General features: G+C 32.7%; 2 protein-coding genes across 2 annotated transcripts; one reads left to right on the forward strand and one right to left on the reverse strand.

Moving 5' to 3' along the window:
- The first annotated feature begins 3,388 nt into the window (after positions 1 to 3,388).
- On the forward strand, positions 3,389 to 6,682 carry LOC105768919 (tubulin beta-6 chain). Its single transcript, XM_012589187.2, has 3 exons — positions 3,389 to 3,999; positions 5,439 to 5,708; positions 5,802 to 6,682. Exons 1-3 carry the CDS (start codon positions 3,600 to 3,602, stop codon positions 6,482 to 6,484), a joined length of 1,353 nt encoding a protein of 450 aa, XP_012444641.1. The 5' UTR covers positions 3,389 to 3,599; the 3' UTR covers positions 6,485 to 6,682.
- Positions 6,683 to 6,710: 28 nt separating this feature from the next.
- LOC105768920 (uncharacterized) lies at positions 6,711 to 8,834 on the reverse strand. The gene is made up of 5 exons (XM_012589188.2): positions 8,501 to 8,834; positions 8,260 to 8,371; positions 8,110 to 8,174; positions 7,430 to 8,020; positions 6,711 to 6,981 (listed from the first exon to the last, which is right to left on the reverse strand). Exons 1-5 carry the CDS (start codon positions 8,702 to 8,704, stop codon positions 6,862 to 6,864), a joined length of 1,092 nt encoding a protein of 363 aa, XP_012444642.1. The 5' UTR covers positions 8,705 to 8,834; the 3' UTR covers positions 6,711 to 6,861.
- Between the last annotated feature and the right edge of the window lie 4,995 nt (positions 8,835 to 13,829).

Here is a 13,829-nt window from a genome sequence, read left to right on the forward strand (position 1 = left end):
AAAGTTTCATTTATGTTCGTTTTACCATCTACGAAGATTATCTTTTTTTCCAGAATTTGTGATTGTCCTCCCAACAATATTATTTCTAATATTCAAACTTGTTTTCTCTATTGCCAGTATTTAATTGTATATATTTAAAATATAATTATATCTATTTACTTTTATGTAGGATAAAAACAAGAGTAAATTAAACTAGTAGTTATTCATCTACTAGTATTTTTTGGTCAACTAACTATGAAAAATTACAAAATGGTCATATAACTATTCAATTTTATTTTTTTGGTCACTAGCTCAAAGCTAACAACTTTTAAAATTGTCGTAATAGCAACAACTTTAATCCTCAACATTTATATTATGTCAATTTAGCCTTGATTCTAAAAAATCTAATCCTAAACATCTATTCATTGTGTAATTTGGTCTTTTTTGTATTTTGTTTTCTTTGTGACCCTTTCACCTAAAAAGCTAAAAAATAAATTTATCAACTAAATTTGATTGAAAATATACAAAAAAAAAACATGTTTCCTCATTCTTTTAAAATAAATCCTCAACGTCACCAAAAAAACTACAGAAAAAAAAAAGACTTAATTGATATCATTTATAAACGTTGAAGGTCTTTCTTTTAGATTCAAGACTAAATTCATATAGTTTATAAATGTTGGGGGTTAAAGTTGCTATTATGTCAATTTTAAAAGTTGTCACCATTAGCCAACTGGTAGAGGTGCTCATGGGCCGAGCCGGGTTCGGGTCGGGCTCAACTAAAAATTCAAGCCCATTTACTAGGCCTGGGCCTAAAAATGGGCCTAAAATTTTGCCCAATCTTGACCCGGATAAAAATGCTAAAATCGGGCCCGACCTGACCCACCCGTATTAATTTTTATATAATTTTTAAATATATATAATACATCAAAAATACTAAAAATATCAAAATAAATATTTCCCAACAAATTGAAAATAAATTTTAAAAAATATGTAGACTTAAATAACACTAAGATAAATGCAACTTAACAAGCAAATGCCTCTAAAATAATAACAAATGCCTTTAAAATAATAACAAAATTAACAATAAAATAGTTTTTGTACAATATCCAAACAATAACTACAAAATAGTAGCAACATAATAGTAAAATGGTAGCAAAATAGGGACAACAAGAAAATAACATTGAAAAACAAAAAAAAATAGCAGATTTTTTGTCATTTAGTGAATTTGGGCCGACCCTTGCCCGTTTTTAAATGGGCCTTATTTTTTTGTCCAAGCTCATTTTTCGGGCTTATATTTTTTCCCAAACCCTCCCATATTTTGGGCGGGCCTTTGGGCCTGATCGAGTGGCTCGACCCTAAAAAGAATTTTAGGTCTACCAAGTACTGGTGACCAAAAAGACAAAATTGAATAGTTGGATGACTATTTTGTAACTTTTCATGGTTAAGTGAGCAAAAAAGAATTTTACTAATAGTTTGGTGACATTTTGTAACTTTTCATAAAACCGAAAAAAAATAGTAATAGTTGAGTGAATACTAGCATAGTTTACCCTAAAAATAATCAACTGTATATGTAAGATAGTACTATGTTGATAACAAACTTAGTTTGAAAATCAAAATATAATCGAATAAGGTTATCACATAATATTTACGAATGGTGAGGACTCAAACAAGACACATCATGTTTTTGAAGACTTCAATCTTACAATGCTTTGTTAGCAAATTTATTTTTGTTAATTACATGTTGTTTGAATTGGATAGAGATTTAATTAGAGGGGTTCATAGGTTAAGTTTGACTAGATTGAACCAAGTTTTTGTCAAGCCTATGAATGTTATTAATATCATGTATAATTGTCCAATCACAACTCAACTCGGGCTTCAAAAATTGTCCAAGTCCACTCATATTTCTAATTGACCAACCTAAGCCTATTTAGGCTCATATTTATTAAAATGCTTAATTGATTTTTTTATTTTTTATTAAATTTAAACATACACAATTTAACCTATTTTAATATTTATTATTTTTCATATGACATAGATTACGCAACATATAAAATAAAATAAAAAATAACGTAACATCATATAACATAAAATTTGAAAATAGGTTGAGTCGGGTTTAAGAGTTCAAGCATGACCTATATTTTAAATAGATCTAACTTTTTTTACTCAAACTTATTTTTTAAGCCTAATATTTTTGTCAAGGTTTTTAGAACCAGACAGTGGTTGATAGACCTATCCAGGGGCCGGACGGCCCGGCCCGGCCCGATGGCTCGCCCGAAATATGGGAGGGTTCGGGTAAAAATATAGGCCCGAAATATGGGCTTGGGCAAAAAAATTAGGCCCGTTTAAAAAACGGGCCGGGCCTCGGGCACCACTTTTTTGGCCCCGACCCGGCCCGACCCGGCCCGAATATAATAAATATATTATTTTTATTTTTATTTTTTAATTTTAAAATACTTTTAAAATTATTTTTTATTTTTTTATTTTTAAAATATTTTTTAATGTTTATTTTAAAAATGGGCCGGGCCGGGCTCGGGCTTATGATATTTTTCCCGGGCCGGGCATGGGAAAAATTTCATGCTCATATTTTGGGCCGGGCCTAGGAGGCGGGCCAAAAAAATTTTTGGGCCCGACCCGGCCCATGGACAGGTCTAGTGGTTGAACACCATTTTAAATAAATAAATAATTAAAAATATTAAAAATAATTTAACCAATTTTTTCTCCGATTCAAACGGTAAGTGTCGATTCTACAATTAACCGACCTAATAATTTACTTTAAACCAATACCTCAATTGGTTCCAACCGATTCATCCAATTTAACTAGATTTTACTTTAAAAAAAAAAGTTTGAAGATAAGAATCTCCTTAAAGTTAGGTTCGAGTTTCCAATGGTTCTACCTGATATTCAATTAAGGGACTAGAAGTTAAGGATTTTGACTCAATATTAGTCTAACAGTTATGTATATTAGCTGATTCGCTAGAAAATTGGGCCAATCAAGCAATCCGGAGGCTGCAGAGCTATTGTCCAAAGTGCCATTTCCAAACTAATCAGGATTAGGAGTTTTTATTTCCTACAATTACAAACTAGACAATTTTGTTAGTTAAACGGTTAGTCGAAATTAATTAAATCTTGATTCAGTTTTATTAGGTTAGAACGGAATTATACACTTCATCGAAAAACAACAAAATAGTACACCTAACCAATAACCCAATAACCGGACCACAATTATCCAACTCAGGGTCACGAACACGGCGGGTAAAAACTAAAAATAAGAACAGAAATTCCTAAATACAAGCTCAATTGAAAAACAAATTGGTAAAATGGCGCCTCACCACGCTCGATTGGCTCACTCTTTTACCCTTTCAATTGCTTCGTATGGGCGGTTAGTTGTTAACTCTGGTTCTCAATTGTCCTTCTCATGACAGAACAGACAAACAGACAATCCTTCAAAAATATCATGCCACTCTATTAATTGTTATTATTATTCGCATTTTCCTTCTTTAACATCTTCCCCTCAATAAATACTCCTTTCATTTCCTTCTCTCCACTCCAAACAACATTTAAGAAAACCCTTAAACCTCTTTGCCTTTTTTATTTTTCGTTTCATTTTCGACGAAATAACAATGAGGGAAATCCTTCACGTGCAAGGAGGCCAATGCGGGAACCAAATCGGATCCAAGTTTTGGGAAGTGATCTGCGACGAGCACGGTGTTGATCCTACCGGAAAGTACAATGGAGATGGATCATCCGATATCCAACTGGAGCGGATCGATGTGTATTACAACGAGGCTTCCGGTGGAAGGTACGTCCCTCGTGCGGTTCTCATGGATCTTGAACCCGGTACCATGGATAGTATCAGATCCGGTCCCATTGGCCAGATCTTTAGACCTGATAATTTCGTGTTTGGACAATCCGGTGCCGGAAACAACTGGGCCAAAGGTCATTACACTGAAGGAGCTGAGTTGATTGATGCTGTTCTTGATGTTGTTCGTAAAGAGGCCGAGAATTGTGATTGCCTGCAAGGTATATGTTGTTTTCTCTACTTATGTTCCCTCGTAATCTAAATCTGCGTTGGTTTTCGTGAAATTGATTCTATCTGTTCTTTCTTAATGCGGTATTTTTCTTTGATCCATTCCAACATAATTACTCCGCTCTATTTTTTTTCACCTCGAAGTTTGAAACTCCAATCCATTTGAGTTACCATGTCAATTTCATGATAACGATATAAAACCTTTTCTGCTGTTCATCTTTTCATTTTCTTTCCGGGGATGGAAATACCAAGGTGAAATAATCTCATTTTTCCTATCCAATAAACTGCAATAAAGACGAGAAAGATCTTGAATGTTAAGATTAATAATTCACTGTGAACTGGCATGGAAGGTCTGCCAATTTGCTCAATTATTAAGCTTCGTTTTATCTGGTATGGAGGCAGTGAGCATGTGGTTTTATAGACATGTGATAGAAGATTATCTATATTTTCTATATGATATTTTTCATTTTATCTTCCTTATACCGACAATCTTTTTCTGTATTCTATTTTTCTTTCCAAAAATTAACAAAAAGTTAGATCTTACACCACTTGATAAGCTTTTCGATGAATAAGGTGGAGCCTTGGGGGCCCTCACCAGCTCATCAGCATATATATGAATCCTTGCATTATTAACGATGATTTTATCAATATTTTAATACATGAACCTATAGGAAAAGTAAAAGATTTTTAAAGGAGCATGGAAAATGATAACTAACATGCTGTAACTATCTAAAAATTCTAATTACAGTATCTATCTAAAAATTATGACAATCACACAGTAAGCTGTAACATTGGCTCGAGTACCATATACTATCCAAAAATTGAGGACTAGTAGGTATAAACCTATTAAAAAATGGAAAGAGAAAACCATGACTCTAGATCCAGATCTATATGAAAAGGACAAATAATTAGTTTGTTTCTATTCTAATTATAGTAATATTTATGTTATGAATTATGATAATGGTGGATCATTGAACTAAGTTCCACATTAAGGGAACCCATACCTTCTGTGGTTTAATGTAAAGGCAGGATAATGGCTTACGTCATATATTAATATCCTTTTCTGGTGGCTCAGTTGTTCTGGAAACTTTTCCAATGAGTTCAGATTTGCCACACTAATTTTTTTTTTTTGAATAACTGATTTTCTTACTTTCGATGAACTATCTGGAGTAGTTTCAAGTAGGTGACTTAGTGGTCAGTCGCTAAAAATATGAAATATGTAAATTGTCACAGGTCAATCTAAATTACATTTTATTTATTTATTCAACCCTTATTGATCCTCCTATTAAGTATGTTTTAGAGCATGATATTTACGTCATACTATTAGTATTTAGCAATAATAACCCTTATTGGTTAAATAATGGCAATTTCCTGGTTTCCCCTTGAATTGTCTGAGGAAGCTCACTTGCTTACATTGTTACTTCTGGACCAGGCTTCCAGGTATGTCATTCACTCGGAGGAGGCACAGGCTCTGGCATGGGAACTCTCCTGATATCAAAAATCAGAGAGGAGTATCCCGACAGAATGATGATGACATTTTCTGTTTTCCCTTCACCCAAAGTTTCTGACACCGTTGTGGAGCCTTATAATGCCACCCTTTCTGTGCATCAGTTGGTAGAGAATGCTGATGAATGCATGGTTCTTGACAATGAGGCACTTTATGATATTTGCTTCCGAACCCTGAAGCTCACTACTCCAAGCTGTAAGTGATAAAACATTTATCTTGACCGATGATTTGCTTTAATATGATACAATTTAACATAGTGTAGCTAACTCTGCACTTTTAATTTTGCAGTTGGAGATCTAAACCACTTGATTTCTGCTACTATGAGCGGTGTAACATGCTGCCTAAGGTTCCCCGGACAGCTGAACTCTGACCTCCGAAAGTTGGCTGTGAACCTGATCCCGTTCCCACGTCTTCACTTCTTTATGGTTGGTTTTGCACCACTTACATCTCGTGGTTCTCAGCAGTACGTTTCTCTCACTGTCCCAGAGCTAACTCAGCAGATGTGGGATGCGAAGAACATGATGTGTGCTGCTGACCCTCGCCATGGTCGCTACCTGACAGCGTCAGCCATGTTCCGAGGCAAGATGAGCACCAAAGAGGTTGATGAACAGATGATGAATGTCCAGAACAAGAATTCATCTTACTTCGTGGAGTGGATTCCCAATAATGTGAAATCCAGTGTTTGTGATATCCCACCAAGGGGTCTGAAGATGTCTTCTACTTTCATAGGGAACTCCACGTCAATCCAGGAGATGTTTAGGAGGGTGAGCGAGCAATTCACAGCGATGTTCCGTCGCAAGGCCTTTTTGCATTGGTATACTGGTGAGGGAATGGATGAGATGGAGTTCACAGAAGCAGAGAGCAACATGAATGACTTGGTTGCAGAGTATCAACAATATCAGGACGCAACTGTGGAAGATGAGGAAGAGTACGAGGGGGAAGAGGGTCTTGATGAGAACTATGAGACCTAAAATGCGTTGGCAATTACCATATATCAAAACCTGCATGAAGTTCGAGAATAGCAGCAACTTTTGCCTAGTTATATACTGCCGTGTGGCTATCCGTGTGTGTCTAAATTTTCTGCTCTGTTCGTTCCTTTGTATTCCGACAATGAAGATGTTTGCTTTTCTTCAGACATTCAAATAAAGAAACGATCAGTTTCAGTTTTACTTTCAAAAGTTAAAAACACCCGCAAAATAGACAGAGACGGTCAGATTGGATACCAATTTTTATGATAATCTTTCAAAACCACCTAGTTAATTATTTCTAATTTACAAATTCACAATCACAAACACTATTTCAATCATTGGTAAAAGATACAAATGGATGAGTAGATTTAGAAGAAAGATCATCTTGACTTGGGAGAGGAGTCTCTCAATCTGGGAACTTTAAACGTAGAAGTGAATAGATTTGGAGTTTCAGAAATACGAATTTCATCATCCTTTTTCCTCTTCGAACTTCTGCTTCCCTAAACAACAAGACAATACAATCTGGTCAGTGAATGGATCTTACCTAAAAACAAACATTAGTTTTACTACGGTTACTAACGCATCAGAGTAATTTGTTAATTAGACCAGCAAGCTAACATATATAATGTATATAGCCTTGGTGTTAAATTCTTGGAATATATGAAATCTAGAACAAGAACTTCCTCGGTGGAATTATTTTGGGGAAATTTAAGATCCTTGAGGCCAAAAACGAAGAACATTTAAGGTCTTTGGACCCTTAATAGTAGCTGTTCCTTCATGGCCACAATGTACCTGTTATATAATACGATGAAACAAGGGGACAAAAATGCTTTTCTTTGGACAAAGGCAGAAACAACCAAGTGCATTAAACAATCCAAAAACATACTAATTATTAATCATCTCAAAAACATATGAATCCAGCTTTAAGCTAGATAGACTAAAAATTACCCTTCCATTGTCCTTCAGAGAATCATGAACATGTGGAGCGGAGCTTCCTTTCTTCATGTTTACACTGCATTTGTTGCCGCCGCCATTCTCGTCTCCCAAAACAGTTCCTTCCCTAGCTGTACAATGTTTTATTACAGGCGTATGAGATGAACTTCTAGGCTTCCTTAAGAACTCTACCTGCCTCGACATTTTAGAAACTTCATGAAATCTACTTGCATCAGCCTCCTTTTGAGATAATTCGGATTTTAATATCTGGATCATTTCATCCTTTTCGGCATTTGATGACCTCAGCTCCTCCATATTGGAAATAAGTGCCTCAATTTTCCTGTTAGCTTTGTCAAGTTCAAAATTCTTGCTGTTTAACTTATCTGTAAACTGAGTTTCCATAATGTTGAACTGGTTCCATGCGAACTTATTCTCTGCCATAAGTGCAGCAATTTGACAACTCTTTTCGGAAGCAAGATTTTCATATTTGAGCTTTAGCCTTCTTAAATTGCCCTCCAATGTCTTCAAAGTAACAGACTTTGAACCAATATCCTCATCTCCCAACATTCCCTTTTTGGTTCCTTTGGGGTCCCTAAGAGAAACATCCTAGATGTAGTGAAATGGTTAAAATTGCTTACAAATGGTCAAATGTATAAACTCTGGGGAAAAGGAAAAGAAAACTTATTGGAACATACATTTGAATTTTTACAGAGGATGTCAAACCAGATTCTGAAATCAGTCAATTCATCCGATGTTTCCTCTGCAACAATCCAAAGACAAGCAAATGTAAACGTCAAATAAATACTCAATTACTAAAAAGAAAAATTCAATTCCAAAACGCATACCTAATTTCAACTTGCAAAGAAAAGCTTCTCTTTGCTTCAATCCTACCATCATATCGGCTTTAGCAGCCTCAAGCAAACGCGTCATTTCTTTCGATTCCAGATCAGTCCTCATCTAAAGAACGAAAGACATCAAAACAACCCAATCTTACCCCCTCCAATTAAGGAGGAAAGAAAATAATTTTTAAAAAAACCCTAAATTTATCGAAACTCCTAAAAATCCTGAACTCAAAACTCTTTTTACCTGAGATATGTGATCTTCATAGAGACGAACATCAGAGGTCCATCGTTCATATTGCATATTGATCCGATCTCCGAGGATCTTTCTTTCTTTAATAAGTGTTTCCAGCTGTTGTTGCTGTGTTTTAAGCATACCAACTAAACCTTCAAAGATTTGATCCCATTTCTGACGCTCCGATGAGACTTGAGACCGCGTTTTCGTGGGCATTGTTGAAACTCGAGCAGAATTAAAAGTATAAGAAGATTGAGTTTCAGTTTCAGTGTTGGAGTAGAATCGTTGCAGTTCGAGAAGAGGGATTTTCAAACGGTCGACTTCTGACTAACAAGGGAAAGCAGATACGGGCTGAAGCTAACTTGCACCGCCGACTTACAAAAGTACGTAAAAGCCTCTTGGGCTGAATTGGGTTCTTTATTTTTGTAACACTACGTCGACAAAAACCTTTTGTCCGTTAAATTCGGCCCAAAGCTATTTTCAAAACTAAAAGCCTGACCGAAATAAATCGATTTCGTTAAATTGATTCGGTTTTTAGTTTAAAAATCGACATAATTGTAACTTGGTATGATAACTCAATTAATTTGAAGAGCATAAAAATAATGATTGGTTAGTAAAATGCAAAATATAAATAACTGGTGTTTCAGTTTTTTTTTTAATCTCTTCCCAACTCTTAAATAAGAGAATAAATATATTTTAGCGTATTCAAACTTATATCATCTTACCTCAACAATGATATGATACTAATTGAACTAAGCTTCAATCCAGACAAAATTAAGTTATAAACCAATATATAAAATTTATTTAGGAGGAGGCGATTTCAATTTAACGTAATATATATATATATATATATATATATATATATATATACTTTTGAATTAATCAATAACTTTGGAAAATATCAAAGGTTAAAAATTTAAAGATGAAAGTGCTATGGTAAGACGCATTACTCTTTTATGGGAAGAATTTAAGTTCAAATCTTGGCGATGATATTATTGGGAGGGGCAATCAAAAACTCTGAAATGATTAATTTTCATGGACCGTAAATCAGACATGAACGATACCTTAATTCTATAAAAACATATTGGAGAGAACTCAAATTCAAATCTTAGAGATGATATTATACTGGTAAGGTACATTGTCCTGACATGAAGAGGACTTAAATTTAAAAGGTACATTGTCCTGACATGAAGAGGACTTAAATTTAAACCTTAGAAATAACATTGTTGAAATATGTAGCTATAAATTTCGAAAGGATTAGTCTCCATAATTGTAAAATAGATGTGAATTATACCTTAATTTAAAAATTAAAAAAAATCAATGTTTACTTGCTAATATTTCAAAGATGTTGGGACCAAACTAGAGTTGTCCATAGGTTAGGACGTGTGGCTTGAGCCGAAAGCCCGCTCAAAAAATGGGAGGGTTTGGGCAAAAACATAAGCCCAAAAAATGAGCTCGGGCATAAAAACAAGGCCCATTTGGAAAAACGGCCGGGCCTCGGTTAAGTTTTTTTGGCCCAAGCCCGACTCGCCCCGAATTTTCAATAAAAAAAACCCTGCTGTTTTTGTTGTTTTTCCATGTTTTGCTATTGTTTTTCCACTTTTTGTCATTGTTTTGCTACCATTTCATTATTATGTTGCTACTATTTTATTGTTAATGTTTGGATATTGTATAACACTTGTTTTATTATTAATTTTGCTACTATTTTATAGGCATTTGCTTGAAGTTGCACTTATCTTAAAGTTATTTAAGTATAAAGATTTTTAAAAAAAAATTATTTTCAGTTGAGAATTATTTGTTTTAATATTTTTAGTGTATTTGATGTATTAGATTGTTTAAATTTTTATATAAAAAATAAAGTTAAAAAATTTAATAAGGGTCGGGCTGGACCCATATTTTAGTATCTTAATTTAAGTCGGGCTTGAGTAAAAATTTAACAATCGAGGTTAAAAATTTGTTAGGACCCGACCCGACTCATGAACAATTCTAGACAAAACTCCTTGACTAGTTGGAGGCTCCGCCACCTCCGAACATATGTAGTTTAATTTATTAGAGTTGGTTCACCAGGTTTCGTATCAGCGTTAATTAGTATTCGCATTTTGGGGCTTTTGATTTGGCTGGTTTTCTGCTTTATCACGACCCATACTTCCAGCAACTAGTTTTGAATGGATGAATGAATAAGCTGTAAAACAACAATACATAAAAGTTGGTTGTTTGCTACTATGTTGATGGCCCTATTAGCTTTGCATGCTTGTCTATTATCTGATTACGTACCCCCCATTTTCCAAGCATTACACAATTATTATTGTGCCTTTGCGTCTTCAAAGTGACACTCTGCTTTGAGTATTGAAAGGACCCGGGGGCCTCAATGAATCACGTAGAAACCCTTATTCACATTTCCACACATCAATGGTGCATTTTTAGGGGTGGGGTAGGTTCTTTATATATAAAATAATGGATGAAACAATATTTATCAATACATAATTTATTTGAGATTACTTTTTGAAATTTAGAATTTTTGCATTGCAATATAATCAATTTCAGATATTATGTATTTAAGTAAATAATATTTAAGCATAACGGTTTAAATATTATGGAGGTTCTTGTATTAGGAGTCAGATTGCACTTTGTCTCTTTACTCAAAAAATAGGTAAATTAGTCCCTATACATTAAATCAAAGAAGAAACTAGTCAACTAGTCATTCTTTTAAAAAATTTATCTATTTTTACCATTAAAAATTAGTCCCTATACATTAGCTTGAGGTAAGCGTGGCACACCATATATAATTTTCTGGCTATTTCGTTAGCTACGTCAGTTTTTAACAGTATAAATGGACGAAATTTTAACAAAAAAGACAAATTTACCTTTTGGTTTAACATACAAAGACTAGTTTGCCCCTTTTCTTAGTACAAAAGGCACAATGCAATTCAACTCCTAGTACAAGGATCTCTATAGTACTTTTACCTTTATTTGGCCATTCAACTTTACAAAAAAATGTCATTTTAGCTCTCCATTTAATTTTTTTTACCTTTTTTAGCCATTAAACTTGCATTGTTTGTCAAATTACCCCAAAATGAATGAAAAACTTAATACATGTTAACTTTGCTAACGTGCAGTCTACATGTATGTCCGTTAGCAATTAATTAATTTCTTAAAATTAAAATTTTAAAAATATATATTTTATACTTTTTAATGGTTTAAAATAATTTTTAAATTTTTAAATTTTTAAATTTAAAAAATTAATTGTTGACATGAAATTCACATGACAATTCAAGTGTATACTACGTCAACAAAGTTAACGGACATTAAATTATTTATCTATTTTAAGGTGATTTAAAAATAATACAATAAATTTAAGAATTATAAAAGATAAAAATTAAATAAAGGATTAAAACTATCAATGTCTCTAATAGTTAAGACAAACCGGTGACGTTGGATATATTTGAAAGTTTTCTTTACTTATCTATAATAACACTGAAATATAGGTTGCAAAATTTTAAATAAAACACGTGGCTTTGGAATTGGGGGATCATCATCAGGGGGTTGAAACGCATAAAACATTCCTGATTGGTGGAGTAGCCTGCCAGCTGTCCTATATTCTTATCCTCAAACCCTTGTCTTGTCCCAAGCCCCGACAAGGCTTGGTTCCAAGCTGAATCCTCAAGTTTAGTCCCATCCCAAATTCGACAATGATTTCACTCGTGCGTATCTTGAGGCTTTTGAGCCTTTTTTGCCAGGGTAGGGGTCCTAGGCTTCCATAGTTTTTTTTTTTTTTTTTAAATTCCACTATTGATTATTACTTTTGCTGTAATTATTTTTAATTTTTATATGTTTTATATTTTTAAATTTTAATTTTCACGAAATGATAAAATTAAATTCTACTATTTTAAAATTTAATACAGTAAATATATTATTATATATAATATCATATCAAGATATCAAACAACTTAAATGTTGGGAATCTTCAATTATATAAATATATTATCATAAATAATCAAAATTGAAAATTAAAAACAAAACCCTAAAATTTCATATAAATTAAAAATTTTAATATTTGTATGATCAAAATATCAAATTCTTATATAAAATTCATAAGATATTAAAAACGAATTAATCCAAAAAAATAATAAATTAATTCATTTTAAATGATCCTACATGAAGAGGCTCGAATGTCACTTGTTAGAACTGTAAAATTCTGATACAAAAGTTAATAAATAAGATCTGTCAAGTCAAATCATCAAAAATAAAATTAAATGCGAAAGCCTACCTGAAATCTATTGAAACATTGAATCTTGTGATTTTGATCTTCCAAATTAACACACAAATATTTTAGAGAATGTGGCTCTTTCTTTTTGAAGATGAGATGTCAAAAAAGTTTTATATGTGTAATTTGAGACCATAACTCTAATATATAATTTTTGCATGTTAATATGAACTTCTAATTAATTCATCATCAATCGAAATTAGTAATTAAAGTATGTACACATATTTGACCCATATTTTTTAATAATTAAAGCATAATAAAACTTTAATCAAACTAGATCACTTTTAATCCGGGATAACTTTTTATGATAGTAAAACAATAAAATGTAATTATTTTTGTTAAATATGTGATGTTCATATTTTTCCAACAATGTCAACTTGTTATTTTCACATATTACTCCCTAAAAATCCAATTAATGAATTAACAATTGTCATTCGTGCCAACATTGAAAATTCAAAATTTGAATAACATAGGGACTTAGAATGATCCAATTAGAGAATTTGGACTAAATGTACCCATAGTACAGGGACTCAATTTGATCAAATTAAAGTATAGGGACTAAATCCACAAAATTTGCAAAGTACAAGGACTAATAGCATAATCTAACCTTTTTAACAAAATACAAAATTTAGCCTTAACATTTACATATTTGGTCAAATTGACCCTTATTCTTTGTTTGAGCCAAATTTAGCCTTCAACCTTTTAAAAAGAGTCAATTTTGACCAATAACTTTTCAAAACAAGTTGAATTGTTTTTTTTATAGAAATATTGACTAAATCATTAAATTTTTAAATACAACAGTCCATATGGCAATTCACATTTACTTCAAGTTAACTTTTTTGAATTTTTATGAAGTTTATATAAAATTTTAATATTTTTATAATTTTAAATTATTTATTGACGTGCCATATAAGACAAATAGTATCATGTAAGTATGAAGTACACGTAGATTGTCACGTGAATTGTCATGCCAATATCGTTAAAAATTAATACTTTTTGAATGGTTAGCGGCCAAATTTAAGAAAAAAAAGAAGCTTTGAGAAATAAATTTATTATTATTCCTTTTATTTTTTTATA

The sequence above is a fragment of the Gossypium raimondii genome, chromosome 5 (assembly GCF_025698545.1).
Source record: "Gossypium raimondii isolate GPD5lz chromosome 5, ASM2569854v1, whole genome shotgun sequence".
In the NCBI taxonomy this organism is placed as follows: Eukaryota; Viridiplantae; Streptophyta; class Magnoliopsida; order Malvales; family Malvaceae; genus Gossypium; species Gossypium raimondii.

Bases quoted from the DNA above. Each gene is read 5' to 3' on its own strand.
- LOC105768919 (XM_012589187.2), top strand. From the start codon at position 3,600: ATGAGGGAAATCCTTCACGTGCAAGGAGGCCAATGCGGGAACCAAATC. The intron at 4,000-5,438 runs GTATATGTTGTT...CTTCTGGACCAG, and splicing joins GAATTGTGATTGCCTGCAAG to GCTTCCAGGTATGTCATTCA. The intron at 5,709-5,801 runs GTAAGTGATAAA...TTAATTTTGCAG, and splicing joins GAAGCTCACTACTCCAAGCT to TTGGAGATCTAAACCACTTG.
- LOC105768920 (XM_012589188.2), bottom strand. From the start codon at position 8,704: ATGCCCACGAAAACGCGGTCTCAAGTCTCATCGGAGCGTCAGAAATGG. The intron at 8,372-8,500 runs GTAAAAAGAGTT...TTCGTTCTTTAG, and splicing joins ATGAAGATCACATATCTCAG to ATGAGGACTGATCTGGAATC. The intron at 6,982-7,429 runs GTAATTTTTAGT...CTTGTTGTTTAG, and splicing joins CTCTGAAGGACAATGGAAGG to GGAAGCAGAAGTTCGAAGAG.